Source organism: Cimex lectularius, unplaced genomic scaffold (genome assembly GCF_000648675.2).
Source record: "Cimex lectularius strain Harlan isolate CLEC.00 unplaced genomic scaffold, Clec_2.1 scaffold26, whole genome shotgun sequence".
Lineage (NCBI taxonomy): Eukaryota > Metazoa > Arthropoda > Insecta > Hemiptera > Cimicidae > Cimex > Cimex lectularius.
The window spans coordinates 665,892-689,138 of NW_019392721.1; the positions used below are offsets into that span (position 1 = coordinate 665,892).

At 33.8% G+C, this 23,247-nt stretch overlaps 1 protein-coding gene and 1 non-coding gene across 3 annotated transcripts in view; one reads left to right on the forward strand and one right to left on the reverse strand.

Annotated features, from left to right (window-relative positions):
* The window catches only part of LOC106664013 (choline O-acetyltransferase), a 74,305-nt gene that overhangs the window by 11,617 nt on the left and 39,441 nt on the right, over nucleotides 1-23,247 (reverse strand). For both annotated transcript variants that reach the window (XM_014389359.2, XM_014389358.2), the window contains exon 2: nucleotides 13,433-13,621. In XM_014389359.2, the coding sequence (XP_014244845.2) occupies nucleotides 13,433-13,621 (189 nt within the window). The remainder of the gene's footprint in view (nucleotides 1-13,432; nucleotides 13,622-23,247) is intronic.
* Nucleotides 5,690-5,762, forward strand: Trnav-aac. Its single transcript has one exon. It is a non-coding gene; the product is annotated as a tRNA-Val (tRNA).

Here is a 23,247-nt window from a genome sequence, read left to right on the forward strand (position 1 = left end):
GGAAGTTAGTGTCCGAGTGGATCAAGGTCACGATAGCTCAAGTGGTATCAAGGTATCAAGCCGAAGGTCGTGGGTTCGAATCCCGCTCGTGACATTGCCTTTTTTATCTCTGCTAAAAACCTTATTTAATTGAAAAATATTAGTTGCTCAAGCGGACCACGAAAACTAGTGAACATTTATTAGCTTTAGCAGATTTGTGTGTTTTTAATTATGAAGTGATACAAAAAGAATACTTTTGAAACAAATTTCTGATCTTTTGTACAAGAACTCCTTCTTAAGAAGGTCGGCCAGATTGTTTTTACAGTTTTGTAAAAATGTTGGCAATCAATGACTAAAGGAATGCTTTCGGTGAAGATCTTGAGGAAAGACGCCTCGAAATTCGGTTTAGTGTCCTGATCTAATCAAAGCCCGTATCGATTCCGATTACCGAAACGCAAATTGAATTCTCGGCGTACCTCTAAGTCCCCCGAAATCATGGCAGAGTCGGGAACATATTAGCCACTTATCCTTTCAAAATTATTCAAACCGTTGCAAAATATTTCCCCCGGTATATTAACAAATCTTAACATTGACGAAGTTTCATGGAATGTAAAGGATCAACAGGGTGAAATTTTCAAACAGCCCGGCTCGGAAATTCCGTCTTCCTTTTTAAACCCGGCGCCGTTTGGAGGGACAAAAAGTAAATATTAACATGGAACTAAATATAAATTAATGAGTAAAGGGACGGGATGCGAGAGGGGAAGGACGGAGAGTTGTTACACAAAAGTAAATGAAGTTAGGAGCCTGAGGGGGATTAGCAATCGTAATTGGACTAGGGGCGACTGATTGTGGGGTTTGCTTTTGAAATTAACGCGTCATCCTCAGATGAATACATCTGTAACACCTCCTCTTCGTCTGGAATAAGAAGGATTAATTGCTTCAATATCCGAGGATTTATTCGATATTGATATTAACGAGGATCTGGTCGTAAATGAGATAAAATTTTGAAAACTACAACGGACGATGTTGCCCCAAAGAGAGAAGTTGAGAAAATCCTGTAATTCTTTTCATACAGGAGGACCTGTCAATCAATCAACTTTTATTGTAGGCAGCATAAAATTTTTACATAGTTCATTTTATATTTCTTCTAAGTTTACTTATTTCAGATGCATACATTTACATATCACATTATGTGTGGTGATTAGTGACCGTTAATGGATGATTATTCGGAAATTGTGAGGATGCGGTCTTTATCGCGCCAACGTTTCGATCTTCGAAAGGTGGGGTTGAGATGGGAAGTTAGTGTCCGAGTGGATCGAGGTCACGACAGCTCAAGTGGTAGAGCAGCGGCGATCTAGCCGAAGATCGTGACACTGACTTTTTTCTCTCAACTAAAAACCTTAATTAATTGAAAGATATTAATTGGTCAAGCGGACCACGAAAACTAGTGAATTTAACGAGTTTCGATCTTTATTGAAATCATCTTCAGGGCCTGGGATTAACAAAAATTGTTTAAATTTAACAAATACATGTAGGATGTAGAAAAAACGTGAGTTTATATAAGCAAAAAACAAAAATTTTTTTTACATTCAATCAATGTATTTCTACTCACTCAAAGTGTTTGTTTTTGTCAATTACGCAAAAAACAAACACTTGGAGTGAGTAATATAAATTCACTTTTTTCCCCACATCCTACATGCATTTGTTCAATTTAAACAATGTTTGTAAATCCCAGGCGCTGATGATGATCTCAATAAAGATCGAAACGTTGGCACGATAAAGAAAATATTTTTCTAAAACCTACGTCACACCAGACCGCTTCTCACGATTTCCGAATAATCATATCACATTATATTACACTAAAATAGATTGATAGTAATAATAATAATAATACTTTTTGACAATTTTTATAAATAACAAAATATTCTCTTTAAAAAAAGAAAATAAGTATTTACAACGATGGAATATCCGTCTGCTTGGAGTCGAGATTACTGATAAAATATTTAAAAAAGATAATAAAATAGCCAATAAAATATAATAATATTTCCCTATTGGGGGCGTCGGTGGCCGGCGTTGATACGGCGCTCATCGTAAGGTAAAGGTCCCGGGTTCGAATCCAGCGGCCCTGCATTCGAAACTCGTCACACAAATGGGCTATTTTTCAAAAATATCGGCGCTCTGAGGGTTTATATGACCTTTGCTATTGCGAACCCTCGAAATGAAAATAATAATGTCCAAATGATCGTAGGGAGAAATGTGTTAAAAAACAACCCTGGAGCGATCTATAATTTTTAATATATAAAAAGAAAGCGTAGTTTTATCCCAAAAAGTGTACTAAGAAAACTAAAAGAACAAAATATTTGTTATAATTGACAGAATATATTTTGAGAAAATCGTACAAAAAATGACCAATTTTGGCCTTTATTTGTATTAACTGAACAGCTCTGAATAGTTATTGAAAAAAGGTAAAATTTAGAGTATGATGCTCAAACTGCTTTTGGGAAAAATGCTTATTAAAATTAAAATTCATTGAGTAGAAGTTGACTTTAAAAAATAAAATCGAAAAAAATGGCCGAAAAAAAATTACTGAGTCAATTCCCATACACAGAAAATATCAAATTATTCACAAAATTAAACACATAAAAATACTGCCACACATGAAAAACAATAAGATTTAAAGGATTTAAACAGATAAAGGTTAATTACTGCAGATTGTGGCAGACAACTGTACAAGGCAGTTGTATAATTGCCATTATGTTGAACCGGTGTGTCCTACCCTTTGTGAAACTGCATCATCCCTTATCAGCGATACTATCTCTGGCTTATCCCCCTTCAATCTCATTTGAGATCGAACAGTAAAAAAATAATGTAAATGTTGTGATTTCTTTTGTATCATCGATATTTCAAACAGATATGTAGGTGATTTAACGAAAAAATGGCATACTTATTGGAGAAAAATTACTTTTAAACAGTTCTTTTTNTTATGATGATGTCACTATCGCAAATCATCTGCTTTTCCTGTAGAAGAACTTTAATGTAATTGCTGATTATTGTACTGATTAATTTTAGTTTAGTTTAGTTCAATTTAGCGAATTTCAGCACCCAACTCATCAGTTTTTAAATCTAAACCCATTCGAACTTTCACTTTTTAATAGAGGGCCCATCGGCCCTACTATCTCCATCGAGCAGTCGCATTTGACCATCGGCTCACTCACATACACATTCACGCTAATAAATACATTCACTCTCGACAAAACAGAGAAACTCGAAGACGATATCTCTATCAAGTGCTATATATAATAAAACAGCCTGTTTCCTCTAAAAATCAGAATTGGGGACCCAAACTTAATGTGCCGAAGCACAATTCCACGAGAGGCATTCCTACTCGCCCCCTATATGGAGGCAAGGAAGGACACCCATTCTGATATATGAAGATTTTTTTGGACAAAATAATTTGTAAATTAATTTTAAAAAAAATTATCGTAGATACATTTTTAAATTAAATCCCAAGTAAAATTTTCGTTGTGTGGTAAAATATCATTAAACTTTTAATAAAAATAAATATTTACGTAAAAGTAAATAATGCTAGTGTTAATAATAATAACAAATCTAGAACAGGATTACCAGGGAAAAAGTACATCAAAAAGTTCAACATTTGCTAACAAACATAACTGAAATAGATATTAATAACATTTTTTGAAGCTTAATTCATTAACTTACTTTTTATGTCCATTCATATTTATCTCTATTCAATTTTAAAAATGAGTTAAAGTTTATTGACTACCCAAAATATAAAAGATGCTGGGGTTTCACAACGATAAGTTTTAGGGCTATTATTGTTTATCAAATAATTAAAAATTATTAATAAAATACAAATTACAGAGTGAATATAATCGAACTGAATTGGAAAGTACAAAATAGACAATCGCTTTATTTTGGACACTAGGGATTAATATTTGAACTTAATTCTTCTTAACATCAAATCGAATTTATACTTTTACAATTTTACAATCGTGTTCAATATTAATTAATTGTAAAGTTAAAAAGATGGGCCTGTTGTTCTGCAAGGCTTCCTGTTGAATCCATCACTGTTTGTTTAATATTTTAAAAATAAAGAGGGACATCAAGAATTATACTAAATTGTATTAAATACATGATGTGAGGTCAAAGCTGGGGTCTCACAAGGATAAATTTTGCGTCTGACATTGTTAACATATTTAAAAATTATGAATAAAATAGAAAATTACGGAAGGAAATACAGGGTGACTGGCGATAAGTGTCGAAAATTTCAGGTGTTTCTATTCACCATGTACAACAAAAAAAACTTCCTATAAACCCCTGTCCAAAAAATTCAAAAAATTGATGGAACAGTTCTCCAGGAACAATTCATAAAAAACAAAAATGTTGAAATTTGGAATTTACCGTTACCAGTAACCGCAAATAAAATGCATATCAGTAAGATGGATTTCTTGGAAAATTGGGAGTGCCCCCTTCATCGATACAAGTTTTTCTAACAAAGTGCAAAATTTTTGGGCCTTCCAGAAGAGCAATCGAAAAAGTTGAGTATACCGCTGGAAGTTAGTGCAATGGGGAATTTTGAGGGAATTTGCAAAGCTCTAGGTGTTTTTAGTTATTAACAATGATCTATCCAACGTTTTATAAAAATTCCGAATTTCAAAATTTTTGTTTTTTCTGAATTTTTCATGTAGAACTTTTCCATCAATTTCGCAATGCAAATAAGTTTACTTGCAGAAAATTTAACGTTCTTTCAGGTGACACAAACCAGATTTTTCTACAGTCAGTAATTCTGAAAGTTATAAGCAATTTAGTAGACCTAAGTGAAAAACAAAAAAAACTTAAATTACTTCTTTACCGTTAAGATTTGGACAGGAGTTTATTCGAAAATCTACCGTTTCGAAGGAAAAAATTAAGAATAAATGTATTTTAGAGAATATCGAATTTAAAACTTCCTCGGAAAGAAAAGTTATGTAAAAGACTACTTTTCTCAGAAAATACCTTCAAAGTATACTTAGGTTTCAAATTTCAACATTTTTGTTGTTTCTGAATTTTTCATGCAGAACTGTTCCATTAATTGTGCAATGTAAATAAGTTTTCTTACAAGAAATTTAACGTTAATTCAGGTGGCACAAACCTGATTTTTCTACAGCTAGTAATTTTCAAGTTTATAAGCAATTTAGTGGACCTAAGTCGAAAAATAAAAAACCTGAACCTTAAGTTACTTCTTTACCGTTAAGATTTGGACAGGGGTTTATTCGAAAATCTACCGTTTCGAAGGAAAAAATTAAGAATAAATATATTTTAAAGAATATCGAATTTAGAACTTCCTCGGAAAGAAAAGTTATGTAAAAGACAACTTTTCTCAGAAAATACCTTCAAAGTTTACTTAGGTTTCAAATTTCAACATTTTTGTTTTTTAAGAATTTTTCATGCAGAACTGTTCCATTAATTGTGCAATGTAAATAAGTTTTCTTACCACAAATTTAACGTTAATTCAGGTGGCACAAACCTGATTTTTCTACAGCCAGTAATTTTCAAGTTTATAAGCAATTTAGTTGACCTAAGTAAAAAAAAACTTAAATTACTTCTTTACCGTTAAGATTTGGACAGGGGTTTATTCAAAAATCTACCATTTCGAAGGAAAAATTTAAGGTGGGGTTGAGTTGGGAAGTTAGGGTACGAGTTGATCGAGGTCACGATAGCTCAAGTGGTAGAGCAGCGGCGTAACAAGCCGAAGATCGTGGGTTCGAATCCCGCTCGTGCCATTTACTTTTTTATCTCAACTAAAAACCTTAATTAATTATAATATATTAATTGGTCAAGCGGACCACGAAACTAGTGAATTTAAAAATAAACTATATTTTAAAGAATATCCAATTTCGAACTTTATCGGAAAGAAAAGTTATGTAAAAGACAACTTTTTTTAGAAAATACCTTCAAAGTATAACTTAGGACTTTCTTTTTTTTAAAAAAAGAAAATCTTTGTAAACATCATAAACTATGGAATAAAGGTAGACTTTTCCTGTTTTTCTGAAAATCTCCCGTTACGATGAAAGTCAAGAAAGAAGTAAGAAGTATCAATATGCCCGGACTATATTTGTTTCTTGAGAAGTTTTAAGGACCGTAACTTAAAATTATTTGATGGTATAAAAGTTTCCGATTTAATTTGGGCAAATGATACAGAAACATAATAAAATTTGTATTTATCATTTTTCCAATAAAATAATTTAATTTTTATTCAATGGTTAAATTTGTAATAAATATAGATAATATTTCGGCTTGAAAATTCTTAAATAAATTTGTAGTTTATAGCCAATAAATAGAAATTTTTGTAAAGAAGCAGTGTAGTGATGATGGCTACCTCGTTGACTTGTATATTTCATAAAATATAAGTGGTGTTTCAACGACCAATAACCACCGTGGTGGAGTGCCTAATGAGAAACCATCGAGTCCATTCTGTTCTCTATAACTGACAATGAAATTTCACAAGTGGAACTCTCAAAATAGGCCTTTTTCTTTATAATTCAACGAGATAAATTTTTAAACACCCTAGGGGACAATACTTCCAGTTTATCCGGCCGTATTTTACTTTGCGGAGAAGTTAAAGTCCGGGCCGGGTTGAAAGATAATTGAAGAGAGTTTTGCGGAGAAAAAATCGGGGTCACGATTGCTAAGAAAACTGAAAAAATCGTCTACNTCACGAGCGGGATTCAAAGGTCGTGGGTTCGAATCCCGCTCGTGAACTAACTTTTTCATTTCAACCAATACCTTACATAAAGATTAATTCACTGAAATTCTATTTAAAGTTGAGAAGAATTATTTTCAAATATTGTGTTAAGTCCTTTTTCTAAAAATAAGCGTTAGATTTTTCCATATTTTCCATTTAAGTTCGACGTAAAAGTAAACGGACTTCGCGAGTTGTTCAACTTTTTCATTACGTCCCCGGCGTACTTTGTATTTTATTATTAATTTTTTAAATATTTAATAAACCATGTTAAACGCAAAGCTGTAGAGCTTTATTTTTTACACCTCGGGTATTCAATATAAATTGTTTTACTTTTAAAATTTTTATACTTAAATATGAATGAACTTAAGAAGAATTAAGTTTATGAATTAAGCTCTTTTGTCCAAAAAAAGTTCAATATGGATTTCAAGTTTGCTAACAAGTGTAGAACTTTTTGAAGAATTTTATTTATTTATTGTTAAAAAATATGACAAAGATTCAACTATGGAAATTTATCTATAAAAAATTTGATTTTTTCTAAAAGAGAGAAAATTTAATTTTTCTTAGAATGACATTGCTAAATTCAATTTTTACTTGAAAACTCTCGTTATGTATGTATTTAAATAAACAAATAAATTCTTATGTCAAAAAATATTCATAAGTTTATGTAAGGTATTGGTCGAGATATAAAAGTCAGTGCCACGAGCGGGATTCGAACCCAAGATAGCTCAAGTGGTAGAGCAACGGCGTATTGCGCCAAAGGTCGTGGGTATAAAAGTAAAAAGTAAAAGTAAAAAAAAAGTAAAGTATAAAAGTAAAAATCGAATTTAACAATGTCATTCTAAGAAAAATTAAATTTTCTCTCTTTTAGAAATAATCCAATTTTCTATAGATAAATTTCCATAGTTGAAACTTTGTATATCATATTTTTTAACAATAAAAGCAAATTTTAATTAAAAATTCACATAACGTACAATTTTCGTTTTATGATATTAAAAGTAAATATTTACGTGAAAGCTTCGGTTGACAGAAAAACACGTATAAAGTTCATTCAAAAGTAAATATTGTTGTTGTTAATAATAAAAATAATAATGCGGATAAGGAATATCGGGGAAGAAATCTTCAGAAAGTTCTACACACGTTAGCAAACTTCACTAAAATGCATTTTGAACTTTTCTCTTGGACAAAAGTGCTTAATTCATTAAATTCACTAGTTTCGCGGTCCACTTGACCAATTAATATCTTTAAATTAATTAAGGTTTTTGGTTAAGATAAAAAAGTCAGTGTCACGAGCGGGATTCGAACCCAGGACCTTCGGCTAAATGCGCTGCTCTACCACTTGAGCTTGAGGTCACGAAAATCGTGGGTTCGAATCCCGCACGTGACACTGATTTTTTATCTCAACAAAAACCTTATTTAATTCATTAACTTAATTCTTCTTAAGTTTATTCATATTTAAGTATAAAATTTTTAAAAGAAAAACAATTTGTATTGAATCCCCGAGATGTAAAATATGAAGCTGGTGTTTCTCTACAGCTTTGCGTCTAGTATTGTTTATCAAATTTAAAAAAAATTAATAATAAAATACAAAGTACGCCGGGACGTAATGAAAAAGTTGAACAACTCGCGAAGTACGCTTCCTTTTACGTCGAACTTAACTGGAAAATATGGAAAAATCTATCGCTTAATTTTAGAACAAGGACTTAACACAACATTTGAAAATAATTCTTCTCAAGTTTAAATAGAATTTCAATGAATTAATCTTTGTGTAAGGTATTGGTTGAAATGAAAAAGTTCGTGTCACGAGTGGGATTCGAACCCACGACCTACGAATCCCGCTCTTGTCACTAACTTTTTCATTTCAACCAATACCTTACATAAAGATTAATTAATTGAAAGAAGTTATTTGGTTAATCGGACCACAAAATATAATGGATTTAAATATAATATATTATTTTCTAGTTTTATAATCAAATTAATTAATAATTCGGCAGGTTAAAAAGATAGATCTGTAGTTATACAAGGATCAGTGTTATGCCAAACACTGTTTGTATTTATATTATTTGTTATATATTATTATGTATTATTATATATTATTGTTTATATTATTATTTTGTATTTGTATTATATTTTAAAGATATCAAAGAAATGGATTTAAATAGAATATATTATTTTTCAATTTTATAATCAAATTTATAAATAATTCGTCAGGTTAAAAAAATAGGCCTGTAGTGACAAGAGGTCCACTTGACGAAATAAATTCTTTTCAGTTAATTAAGCTTTAATTAAGATTTTGGTTGAGATAAAAGTCAGTGTCACAAGCATGATTCGAACCCACGACCTTCGGCTAAGTACGCTGCTGCTCTACCACTTGAACTTCGATCCACTCTGACACTAACTTCCCATCTCAACCCCACCTTTTTGCCATTTTTCAAATTCATAGGTGGTGTTGAGATGAGAAGTTAGTGTCCGTGTGGATCGAAGTCACGACAGCTCAAGTGGTAGAGTAACGGCGTATCTAGCCGAAGGTCGTAGGTTCGAATCCCGCTCGTGACATTGACTTTTTTAATCTCAACTAAAATCGTTAATTATTTGAAAAAATTGTATAGGTTGTTACTGTTAATACAATTATACTTTTTTTAATACTTTAAATTTTTGTAAGAAAATAGGACGAATTTAATTAAATTATAAACTTTAGTATCTGGCGATGAATTTGTCTTTATGCGTCTGTAGCACGGTTTTTATGCCGGGTTGCTTTTAATTGTAAGTTTGATGTGGTTTTATTCATATATCTTTAAAACTATATAAAATATTTTAAGTTTTGATATTTCGTTGTTAAACTTAATTTCAAGGACTATTTAGTTTGGCCGAGTCGTGAAATATCAAGTGGTCTCATCCACTGGGGGACTATTTCGTGGTTCTCTCGGGTTATTAGAAATTTCTAGGGTAATTGGTAGTGGCGGATCGATACATCACGGAGCGTTGGGCAAATTTCATATGAGGAGGGCGGGTACGGATCGCTGATCAGCCCCTGAGCCTTAAACCATTTCAAAATTCCCGCAACCAAGTAACATTTAAAAACACCAAGGTGACTTATTTTTGCGCGAAATTCGAAGACGGAAACCGATTCTGCTATGGCACAAAAAATGTTTTGCGTTTAAAAATTGACCTTTACTTTTAGTTATACTAAAGTTAAAAGGAATGTTATTATGCGATTCTACTAGGATCAGTTTTGAGTCTAACACTTTTTACCCTATGTTTTAAAAAGATACAGGGTGGGAGCACAAATAAGCGACTTAGGAACATCAGGGACGAATTACACCATAAAGTTTAAAATTAGACAGCAAATTGGAATATGTATATACAGGGTGTTCGGCTACTCGTATTACATAGTTTGCCAGTAGATTCTACATACAAAAAGGAACCAAAAAGTACTAATTAACTATGTTCCGAATCCCAACAGGTTCGGAGTTATTTCACTTTTTCTGATTTTTTAAGATTTCAAGACCTTGCTTCAAATAAACAATGAAAACTCCAAAACAGAAAGGTTTTGGACAAATTCGTTGACACCATTAAAAACTACGTTAAATTTCCAATAAAATGTGATCAATCCTAAACTTGTATACAGTAGTGAAATATTTCAAAGTTTTTTCTTTTTAATTTTCCACCTTCCAATCCTTCAACTACGGTTTTTGCTTTTCCTTCATCAATTGCACCACTGAATAGGATATTAAATGAAGTACGTTTTCTGAAATTTGCTGGTCTCTAGGTTTGGAAATAGTAGTTTATAATCACCAGAGTAAGTTTTCAACTTTGAAAACTTTTTTACAAGTCCTCGCTACGAAAACACTTATTTCACGAATATTTACAAGTTTATTATTGATCACATTTTATTGGAAATTTAACGTAGTTTTTAATGGTGTCGACGAATTTGTCCAAAACCTTTTAATTTAGGAATTATCGTTGTTTATTTGAGCAAGGTCGTGAATTCTTGGACCATAGTTACTTCGGAATTTTTGGTCCCTTTTTGAATGTAGAATATACGGGCTATACTTATATATATATATATATATATATATATATATATATTTGAGGTCATCACCGGCTCAATTGGTTACTGACTCTATGCTTTTATATGAAAACTAAATCCATTATCATAAAATGCTAGCCTTTCATTTGTACCTTAATTTAAATCGTATTGAATCTCTCATGCAATAAAGATGACGATGGCGTTCCGCACGGATCAGTTTTGAGTCTAACATTGTTTATGAGATACGGACTACAGTTAGACGTTAAGTACCGCCAATATACTTGCCACTTTATATTGAACTTGACTCTATAATATAGAAAAGTCAATTCTTTTTGTCCCAAAGATTAAAATTTGAACTTAAATCATTGACTTATTTCTTCTTCAGACAATTCGTATTTATAATTTTACAATTATAATTAAGTTGAATTGTATTCTATTCTCATTTAAAACAGATAAAGCTGGATTTCCTCTAGGTTCAGTTTTGAGTCTAACACTTTTTATCAAATATACAGTAAAGAGAGAATAGACGTCAAGTACTGCGAACATACTTCACACTTTACATCGATCTTAACCGGAAAAAATATAAAAGACAATCGCTTTATTCTAGTCAAAAATACTTAATATATGAACTTAATTCATTAACTTAATTCTTCTTAAGTCTAATCGTATTCATAATTATACAATATTATAATTAACTTAAATCGTATTGAATCCCCCTAAAAAAAGATGAACCTGGGGTTCCACAAGGGTCAGTTTTGAGCCGAACATTGTTTATAAAATATTTAGAAAATATTAATCAAAAAGTTGAACAACACGCTAAATACTTAACACTTTAGATAGAACATAACTGGAAAATATTGAAAAGTCCCTAGTTTTTTCTAGACATAAGGACTTAATATTTGAAGTTAGTACTTCTTTACTTCAAATCGAATATATACTTTTTCAATTTGATTATCATGATCAACATTAATAAATCGTCAGGGTAAAAAGCGGGTTTGCAGTTCTACAAAGCGCAGTATTGAATCCAAAACTGTCTGTATAATATTTTAAAAACATAGAAAAACAACGAGAATTACATCAGAAATTTTATCACTTAATAATAAATTTAATTGGACGATAAAGACAAATCAGACAAAAAAGTTTAATTTATTAACTTAATTTGTCTTAAGTTCAAATCGTATTTACAATTTATGCAATCTTACTATTTCATGAGGCGATGTTTAAGCTGGGGTTTTACAAGGATACGTTTCGAGTCTAGCGCTGTTTTTAATGTTATTTCAGAAAAACAGGCAGGATACACAACTAGAAGTTTTTGTATTGTTATTTGTTTTTATTGATTATATAAAAGAAGATAAAATGTTTTGTGTTTTTTTTTCTCAAGATTATTTAAATAAAGATTTTTAAAGCTGGTTTACGTGAAATTTGTAAAAAAAAGAGATTCGTGATTTATAATTTGAACTCTAATTTTATGTTTATTTAGAAATCGTGAGATGCGGTCTGGTGTGATGTAGGTTTCAGAAAAACATTTTCTTTATCGTGCCAACGTTTCGACCTTTATTGAGATCATCTTCAGGGCTCAAAGTGTTTGTCTTCTGTGTAATTGGGGCACTCTCGACACGACACGCAAGAATGGCACAATTACACAGAAGACAAACACTTTGAGCCCTGAAGATGATCTCAATAAAGATCGAAACGTTGGCAGGATAAAGAAAATGTTTTTCTGAAACCTACATCACACCAGACGGCATTTCACGATTTCTAAATAAATATCGATTAACGGTCACTAATCACCACACATTTCTAATTTTATGCATTAATTGTATTTTTTTAATAAAAAAATTAAGTACGTGAGAAAAAATATTGCAAGTATTAACTTTGTTTGCGAGGTCTGGTCCTGAATGAATTATAAATAGAGGAACTGAGCACGTAACGGCTTTGATGTGGAATTATGTATTCATGGGGAAGAGGGAGCGATTCATATTCATATTTTTTCTTTGCCGATTAGGGGAAGTCGTAATGAAAAGTTATTGCGCCGGCTTTGTACCAAGGATGAATTAGTTTGCGACAATGGCACTCCAGGTGAAGTGGTTATATCTGCCTTTCACATTGCACTGGGGTTCCAGTTTCCGGATACGGCATAGGAGTTCCACCGATGATTAACAGGATCGAATCTCCTCGGCCCGTCTTATTTGAAATGTTCGCTTGGAAAAGTTGGCACGATGAGCCCTTTGTTAAAAAAAAAGCTTTTAAAAAACCCACCCTGGGAAGGGTTTCAATCGGGGAAGGTAAAAAGGTCGTGGATAAAGGGCAGAGGGGTTTGTTATATGATCGATCTACAAGGGGCTTATCAGGACTTCGAATTAGACACTTTACGTGTTTTCCCTATCCTTTTTACTTTTTCCCAAGTGCCCTTTGAGAGGCCGCCTCATGTAGAATTTCTTCTCGTTTAACTCGCCAAATTTCAAAGTGCACTTCAAGAAGTGTTGTAACTTGATATGACTCAAAAGAATTCTTTAGTACCTTCACCGAGGCGTTCTATTGAAACTGGAGCTATTTCAAAAAATATTAAATTAAACTCATATATTACGTGCTTGTGCAAAAGTTGCAATTGTACACGAGAGTCTTGGTGAAATTAATAGTATCAGTGAAAATGTCAAAGTTGACGGAAAGACTTTACCCACCCAGTTGTCCGTGTTTTCCCGGCGTTTGAGTAGTTCGTGCTGCACCTTGTGACCGGGGCCGTCGGGGTCTGCGTATTCTTGCACCATCAGTCTGACCTTCTCGAAATGTTTCTCGTTAAGGATGGGCTTTAAGTTGTCAAGGTATTTGCCCATTGTCTGCTCTAGGTCGGGAACTGGCAGCTTCGGAAGCTGTGGGCAAAAGAAAAATTTACATTATTGGCCGAGCTAAATATAACTTATAAAACTACATAAATCTATTCAACTAAAATTTAATTTATGAATAGAGGTAATGGCGGAATATCAATAACTATTGATACAATAGAACTATTGATACATACATAGAAAGATAGATAGATAGAGAGAGAGAGAGAGAGAGAGAGAAGAAGAAGAAGAAGAGAGAGAGAGAGAGAGAGAGAGAGAGAGAGAGAAACTGACGGAAAAATGGAGGAAAGTAAGAAAATATCCATAACAGCATGGTAAAGAAAAATAAAAAAGATAGAGAGCCAGGAATAAAGAGAAAGGGAGAGAGAAAGAGAGACTGATAGATAGACTGACGGAAGAAAATAATAAAGTAAGAAAAAAGACCTAAGAGCATAGTAGAGAAGGAGAGAAAGAAAGAGGGAGAGAGACTGAAGAAAAAAAAGAAAGTAACAAAAAAACATAAGAACAGCCTATAGAANAGAGAGAGAGAGAGAGAGAGAGAGAGAGAGAGAGAGAGAGAGAGAGAAGATTAGAGAACAAAGAGAGGGAGAAGATTATGAGAGTAGTAGAGTAAGTAAAAATAAAGATGTAAAGATAAGAAAAGACACGTAGAACTTTGCAAAAGCAGTGAAAGTGCTAGTGAGAATTAGAAGTTGAAGTAGAGAAATATAAATACAGAAATACGTAGAGTTAATCAAGCATGCCTTTCATGGCGCTCATTCAGTTGTACTTGGCTGTTTTACACCAGATTTAAATAGATTTTTTATTGTAAAGACAAGGGGCATCGAGTGAATGAAAAAAGGGGTCGTTTCTCTTGTCAACCCCACAATATTTGGCTTAGGAGAAGAAAGGTCTAAGTAGGCTGGAAGAGGTTTTGTCAGAAGGAGGCTGTTGTGACTGATCAGGTGTCTTTTCCAACTCCCCCTATTTGCACAACAAACAAACCCACAGCTACTAAATTAATTGTCACCAATCGATACTGTTCTTATTTGCTTTTCGTATCCAAACAATTATGACAAGCATTGTTTGCTTCCGTTGTGCTTTGTGTGCGTTAATTGCCACCCCTGGGATGAAGAGGATGGGGTTCCTAACGGGTTCAATGGATTTGTAGATTCATAGTTTTTTTTTTTTAAAGTTCATTATTCTTCTCTAAAGGAAGAAGGCCTGTAGAGTTAGGCTTTCAAAGTTAAACCAATTATATAGACCTATAAAGTAGCTGTGCTTTTGAAATTGAATAACCCTTAATTATTTCGTTAAAGGATAAGGCACTCCTTAAAAAATAATTACCCGTTTTACATAATAACATTTGAGGGAAAAGCACTCTGTGGAAATGCAGAAATGATATTAAATAACAATTATACTTTTTAAAAATATTTCACCTTCAAAGTAAATTTAACATATAGTTCTTTTTTTTCACATTTATATAGTTCAGGAATTCCCAAATTTTTTAGCCGGCGGATCCCTTTCAAAGAACAAAGCCAGTCGGACCTCTCGCATTCAAGTATTTAAAAATAGAAACATATATATAGTAAATTAAAGTTTAATTAAGGATAAAAAATTCAGTGTCACAAGCGGGATTCGAACCCATGACCTTCGGCTCAATACGCCGCTCTAACCACTTGAGCTATCGTGACTTTGATCCACCTGAACACTAACTTCCTACCTCAACCCCACCTTTGAATTTTTCCCCCGGTTTGCTACTTTTCAAATTCAAAGGTGGGGTTGAGATGGGAAGTTAGTGTTCAGGTGGATCGAAGTCACGACAGTTCAAGTGGTAGAGCAGCGCATTTAGCCGAAGGTGGTGGTTTCGAATCCCTCTCGTGACATTGGTTTTTTTATCTCAACTAAAAACCTTAATTAATTGAAAGTTATTGATTGGTCAAGCGTACCACGAAAACTAGTGAATTAATTCATTAACTTAATTCGTAAGTTCAAATCGTATTTACAACGTTTGCAATCTTACGATTTCATGAAGCGATACTTAACCTGGGGTTTTACAAGGATACGTTTCGAGTTTAGCGCTGTTTTTACTGTTATTTCAGGAAAATAGTCAGAATACAAAACTGTAAGTTGAATTTTGTCAAAGAAAATGAGAGTAAGTATGAGACTCGAAAGTAAATTTCAAATGGAGTCTGAAGTATTGTCTATCAAACATTTGTGCGATAAATTAATAATTTTAAAGAATTCATCCGAAACTTTCTTAAAAGAGACTGGCATCAGTTTCACAGCCAAATTCTGTGGAGAACACAATGACTCCCGCAAGAAAATAAAAACTTTCGTTTTCAGCACTCAAAGTTATTAGTTTTTTAAATTTTGTTTTTTTCTTCTAAGTTTATTACCAAGTTTACGTCAGTAAGTACGCAGACCACAGTTTGGAAAACCCCGATATAGTTGAAACTTGGCCAAAAAGAGTTTAAAAAAATATTTTTATAAACTTCCATATATTATATTATTTATTGTTTGTTTAAAAGAAAGCTGAGTTACTGTTTTCATAAAATTTCGATTTGATCGATTATGAAATATTACACGAAGTCCTAAGATAGCGGATAAATATAATTTCTCTTCTGAAACTTTCATCCCACAACTTTGGCTATTTCATCATTTTTCATTATCCGAAATTTCTTTGTGTCTTGACAACCACACCATGGAGATTTTGCAACACTTGCCCAATTTGCTGTCTGATCTAAAGAGGATTTTTCTTTCGGTGTAACCTAGTTTTCGATTTTCAGACTGAAAGATGGACCGAATCGTACTTTTCAAATAAGTTAGGTTAATTTTTTTTTTTGGTTTGCACAGAAACTGGTCTTGAAGCTTCTAAATATTTATTATTTGAAAAATTATGTTTTACCTTAATGTTTTAATTTTTACTGTTTTTATGTGCGGTCTATTGTTATTTTATATTAAATTGTTATATATTTGAATTCAATCCACTAGTTTTCGTGGTCCGCTTGACCAATTATTTTCTTTCAATTAAAGTTTATAGTTGAGATAAAAAATGGCAAAAAGGAGGGAAAATTCAATTGGTGGGGTTGAGATGGGAAGCTAGTGTCTGAGTGGATCGAGGTCACGATAACTCAAGTGGTAGAGCAGCGGCGTATCTAGCCGAAGGTCGTGGGTTCGAATCCCACCGTCGCCTCTGGCTCTTATTTCCCGATAACCCCCAATTTGAACAGCATATGTAAGAATTCGTCATGGCTAATATGCAAAGATCATAAGGCAAAAAAAAAATCCTGCTCTTGACACTGACTTTTTTATCTCAACTAAAAACCTTAATTAATTTAAATTCAATCTTGGTGGTTTTTGAGAGCTTTAGTGATGGTACACTTTATTTTAACTTATTAAATTCACTTGTTTTCGTGGTCCGCTTGGCCAATTAATGTTTTTCAATTAATTAAGGTTTTTAGTTGAGATAAAAAAAGTAGGGAAAATTCAAAAGGTGGGGTTGAGATGGGAAGTTAGTGTCAGAGTGGATCGAGGTCACGATAGCTCAGGTGGTAGAGCAGCGGCGTATCTAGCCGAAGATCGTGGGTTAGAATCCCGCTCGTGACACTAACTTTTTTTATCTCAACTAAAAACCTTAATTAACTTAAATTCAATCCTGGTGGTTTTCTCTCAGTCTAAAAACTTATCTTTAGCAAATAATTAATAATTTATATTTAAATCATGTAAAAGCAACTTGTTTCGAAGTAGAGACCGTGATGTATCTTTCATCTCCGGCTCTTTGCAATAAGCTAATGATTTATTTCCGAAAAAGGGGGCTAGAACGATTGATTTGATGCTTTCAAAACTTAGCCCCGTTTCAACCTCTGAATCGCTACAAAGGTACATTTTGGTAATTGCAAACGACTAATTTATTCATCGTAGTGTTTCGACGTAAATTATATTTTGATCAAAATCTTCAGTCTGTTGCTTTCAGTCAACCATAATTATGCAAAATGTGGGCAATTAGTAAATATCGACTTACTGTTTTTGTAAAAATGTACGGTTTTTTGTTGGTTTGACCCTTCCATGGTTTATTTGTTACACTTTCCAAAAAAAGCTATACTATGAAGCCCTAAAACGTAAACTGTGTACTTTATGGCTATCTATCTAGCTCTACCTACTTTCTGTCTATGTACAGCTAAAGGTAAAAAACGTGGTTAGCTATAGAAAGAGACATATGATGTAGGCATACTGGTGACATTATTCCACTTATTTATCAACATTTGTTTTTATCCGCCACTTTTTCTGTCAAGGATGGATGACCCTGTAGTGAGCGATGTGAGGACGGGATCTTTGTTGAAATACAGTAAAGAATCAGCGAAAGTGTGGATTATGGTAAGTTGATGAGCGGTGTACGTGGAAAAAAGGATGGGATGAAGGACATCAGCCTTAACAGGATAATTGTTGTTACAATTAATTAAGGTATTGGTTGAGATAAAAAAATCAATGGCACGAGCGGGATTCGAACCCACGATCTTCGGCTAGATACGCCGCTGCTCTACCACCTGAGCTATCGTGACCTCGATCCACTCTGACACTAACTTCCCATCTAAACCCCACCTTTTGAATTTTCCCACCTTTTTGCCATTTGAAAAATGGCCGATGTCACGATAGCTCAAGTGGTAGAGTAGCGGCGTATCTAGCCGAAGATCGTGGGTTCGAATCCCGCTCGTGCCATTCACTTTTTTATCTCAACCAAAAAATTTAATTAATTGTAATATATTAATTGGTCAAGCGGACCACGAAATTATTGAATTTAATGAATAGTTGTTGTTGTTGACAGGAAACAGGTCAGGTGGAAGATAAGGAAAATGGGGGTTACCATTTAAATTTTAAATTTTTTCCTATTGCCAATCATTTTCGAGAAAACCTTTTGGGTCGCATGGTCCACCCTGTCCTTTTTAGATGGCCCGGCTGAATTTCTCTTGAACCAATGACGCTATTTTTTTTTTTTTTTTTTTTTTTTTTTTTGGTTCGCAACAGCAGAGGTCATATAAACCCTCAGGGTGCCGGTGTTTTTGAAAAAAAGCCCATTTGTAAGTATGTCGGATTCGAATTCGCCGCTGGATTCGAACCCGGGACCTTTACCTTACAGTGATGAGCGCCGTGTCAAAGACTAAACCTTGCGGCCACCGACGCCCCCTCAATGACGCTATTAAAAATCAAAAAATACATACTTAATATATCTTAGTTTAGTTTCAAATTTTTACAGTTTTTTGGAGAAAAATGACATAGGGTAATTAGAAAGAATGGAAAATCAATCCATCTGACTCTAACTCTCTGAGCACCGGTGAAGAGTAGTTAAAAAGAACAAATCTTTGCATCTTTACGCAATATAGGCAATTCGAACATGAAACGTGAATAATAGATAACGTTTTTATTTTTTTTTTAAATCTAGTTTCAAATTTGTGCCTTTTTTTAGAAAAATTTTACAGGCTACCTCAGACCCAGTTCAACTTGGAAATTCCAACTACTACCCAATTCATGTTGACACATCATTTTAGAGGATTTCGTACGTTAAAAACAGTAGTGGAATCGGATTTTAAATTTGTCAATAAATGACAAAGTTAAGACAAAATGTTTGAAGAAACAGTCATTTGGTTTATTAATATTCAGAAATCGTGAGATGCGGTCTGGTGTGATGTAAGGTTCAGAAAAGCATTTTATTTATCATTTATGCCAACGTTTCGATCTTTATTGAGATCATCTTCAGGGCTCAAAGTGTTTGTTTTCTGTGTAATTGTGCCATTCTTGCGTGTCGTGTTGAGAATGCCCTCAACAGTTGATTGTGGATGTTGGTCGAGTGTTTCAGGGAGTTCAACCAAAATCAAGTTTCATTCAAAGCTAAGTCATTCAATCAAGTGAATGAACTTAGCTATTGATAATCAACGGCCACATCGTTCATATAAACATGAGTTTCATATAAAACGTCAATTAGTTTGGAAATCTCCTTCTGTAGTTTGGAAATCCCAAGGATCAAGTAGACAATGATAGCTAAGTACCTTAGAGATCCATAAGTATCAATCTGTGTTATGCTAAAAGGTTAAAACAAACCAAAATTTGGTAATTATTAATCACATTTCGTGTTCGAACTGCCTGCCTTACGCAAAGATGCAAAAGATTTGTTCTTTTTTAAGTGCACTCTTAACCGGTGCTCAGAGCGATAGAGTCAGGAGAGATGGAATGACAATTTCCTAACCTACGCCGCTGTGCTTTAACCGAGGTTGCTGGGTTATGACAGGAGCAGGCACTGATTTTTAAATGGCCCCATAGAAAATATTCAAATGGAGTTAAATCGGGTGACGGAGGAAACCAATCGATGGGCCATGAGGTCCTATCCACCTATCTCGGATGTGACGATTCAAATAACGTCGCAAAGAATTGTGTTCGGGGCATCCATCAAACTGGAGAATCATTGTTTGTCTTTGGTGCAGAGGAACATCATCTAATAGTGTTCGTAAAACTTCCCACAAAAAATTGAGGAACTGGGAGAAATAAGGCCCAATTAATTTTTTCGGAGAAGTTCGCACCAAACGTTGATTCTGCGAACCACTTGATGATGACAAGAGGACGGAATTCACGGATTTTCCTCTGCCCACGTTCTAAAATTCCAACGGTTTAGCATGACATTAGAGATGGACTTGGATTCATGGATAGGATGTATGAAAGATATTTTCTTCAACTTCCCAAATCGACTTGTGTAAGGAACGTTAGACCCCCAATCAAAGTCTCGAAGTACCTGGACAGGTCAAAATAGACAGCTCCTCGTCGGAATTATGCTGCCGGTTTCTTGGTGACGGAACAGCAACTGGTCTGTGTCTCCTCATATTGCGAGCAACACGAATAAACGTTTGATGGTTTTCCCTGGGCGATCAGGAAATTTTTGTGAGTACAACTCGACTGCATACGCGCAACACCACTATCAAAAAAGCAGTGGTACATATCAACTCGTTGTTGATCGGAAAAATGTGCCTTTTGGCTCATTTTGAATGAATGCTGAATATAACAAATAGGAATTGTAAAAATTATTTACTTCCAGAAATAAAGATGTGCTCTCATATAGTAAATTTAACAAAAATAAGAGAATGTAACCAAAAAAAGCAGTAATGTTTACTTTAGCCAACTGACCAAATTTTTAGAATTAACAAAATCAAACGAAATGCGTTTTTCAATCTTTTTGCCATAACTTGGTCATTCTTTGTCCAACATAAAGTCCACACCATTGTTTTCAGTGTAGAAATAAAAAAAAAAGGATGTCCTATTTGAAATTTTGAAGTCTAACTAGGCCTGATGTACACCACTGTATAGTTTTTCTCTAAAAGAGGTAAAAATTTGAAACTAGTCTAAAAAATCATAAGCAAGACTTTTTTTATTGATAGCGTCATATAGTGTCATTGGTTCAGGAGAAATTCGCCAAGCCATCCACAACCCCCCCCCCAAAGTTTATTGGACCACAAACCATTTGGGATAACAGTAGTAGTAATTAATTATTTACATTAATACTTTTTTTTTAAGCAGACCACTTTTAAGCACAATGAACACGGTTAGACTATTCTCAAGTACTAACGTATTTTAAAGAAATACTAGCTATAGTATATGCTCCATGATGGTAAGTTAACTACACCTAAGAAAGGAACAGGAACAGAAGGGATTTTTATAATATTGTAAAGGCTGAAATTCCTTTCGGTGTGTAACCGTGAAAAGTCTTTGAGGAGTGAAAATTTCCTCGGGGTCAAAAATGTTTTCAGAAAACGTAGTAGCGGCTCAGGTAAAAATCAATACATTGCTCAGGCCGGGTTGAAAGGTTAGAGGGAAACGGGGTCATAGGGGAATCAGCGCTCCGCGCGGATGACACGGGCGGCACGCCACTTCAATACCACTCCTCGAAATTTTTCCCCTTTTGAGGTTTTTCTCCTCCGGAAAACTTTCCCTTCGATCCTTTCAACCATCACTCTTGACAAATATAAAAGCTGGACGTAACGTGAAAACATTTCGTGGCTTGTGAACAGGGCTGAATCGTTATTTGATCTTTGACCTTTGACCTTACCACCAAGCTAAGCGATTTCCCTTTATACCAAAGTCAATCTTCATTTGTCGCCGTCTCAACGAATATTATTAATACATTTAATGGAAATTTTATCGGATCATCTTTTCAACCCTTGTTTTATCCCTCTTGTAATATTTTAAAACCATTATACCAAAGAGTTTCCTAAAAAATGTCTAATTTTACAGTTCATCCTCTATTACTTCCCAAACTGTATTCCGCCGACTCTGACTACGGGTTCTGCATTAACAATGCATAGTGCAAACCAAGTTTTTTATTTTGCAGCAGCAGTGCTCTCCACAGACATGCTTTAGCTATGACATAAATGCCAGACCCTGTTAAGAAAGTTTTGGATGAGTCTGTTCAAATTATTAATTATATTAAGTCACGGACATTGAAGTAGAAACTTTTCACAATACTATGATGATTACGATATGGTTGTCGCATGGGAAAGCGATTTCACGATTACAGGAATTACGTTTGGAAGTCTCTCTGTTGATGGGCCTCAATATCAAATTGGCCAACGTGTTCAATGATGAGAAATGACAATTTATCAGACATTTTCATAAAAATGTAAAAATAAATAATTGATAATATTCAGTAATATTATGAACACAATTATTTACCTGAAAAATAAAATGCAAGAGTTAATGTTGGGTGTTGGTCTGTGAGGTGAACTGCTGTCGAACTAGTCAAACGCGTTTCGGCCCTGCTTGCTCTTCAGCGAGTTTCCTAAAAGTGACCCAATGCTGGTTGAACATAGATAATTTAAAAAAAATTAAATTCCTCTCTCATCCAATAATTTAAAAAAGATTTACAACCCACGTAAATTATAACGTGTAAATTATTTGTTTTTGCAAGCAGTACAAACATTTATGTGTTAGTTTAATCAGTGTTGTTAGTGTGGATCAGATATTCAATTTTTTTTATGTATTATTCATTTTTAAACAGTAATATCTACTGTATTAAAAAAACTGTGTGCATAAGGTACATAAATAAATTGAGAGAGACAGAGAGGTCGATACAGACAGAAGGATAGTCAAACAGAAACAATGTACGAAAAATAAGCAATACAGGGCGAGTGAACAGAGTGAAAAGTAAAAAGTGAAGAGAGAGAGTGAGAGAGAGAGAGAGAGAGAGAGAGAGAGAGATAGATAGAGAGAGAGAGAGAGAGAAAAATTGGAGGGATTGAGAGCGAGAAAAAGTGAGACTGAATAAGTGAGATGGAGAAAGAGAAGCAGAAAGAATGTACAAAAAATAAGAAATACAGAGATTGACATACAGGCTGAGTGAAGAGTGAAGAAAGGGAGAGAGAGAAAAAACGAGAGAGACAGAGAAAGATAAAGTGTAGAGAGATAGAGATAGATAGACAGATAGATAAATAGATAGATAGATAGATAGATAGATAGATAGATAGATAGATAGATAGAGAGAGAGAGAGAGAGAGAGAGAGAGAGAGAAGAGAGAGAGAGTGAGAGAGAATAGATAGNAGTACCCATTATGAAGAGGTGTCTTCTCAAGGGGCAATGGCATGAGTAGGTAAGGGAATGAGTGAGTGAAAAAAAGTGAAAGTTAGAAAAGTAGTGAG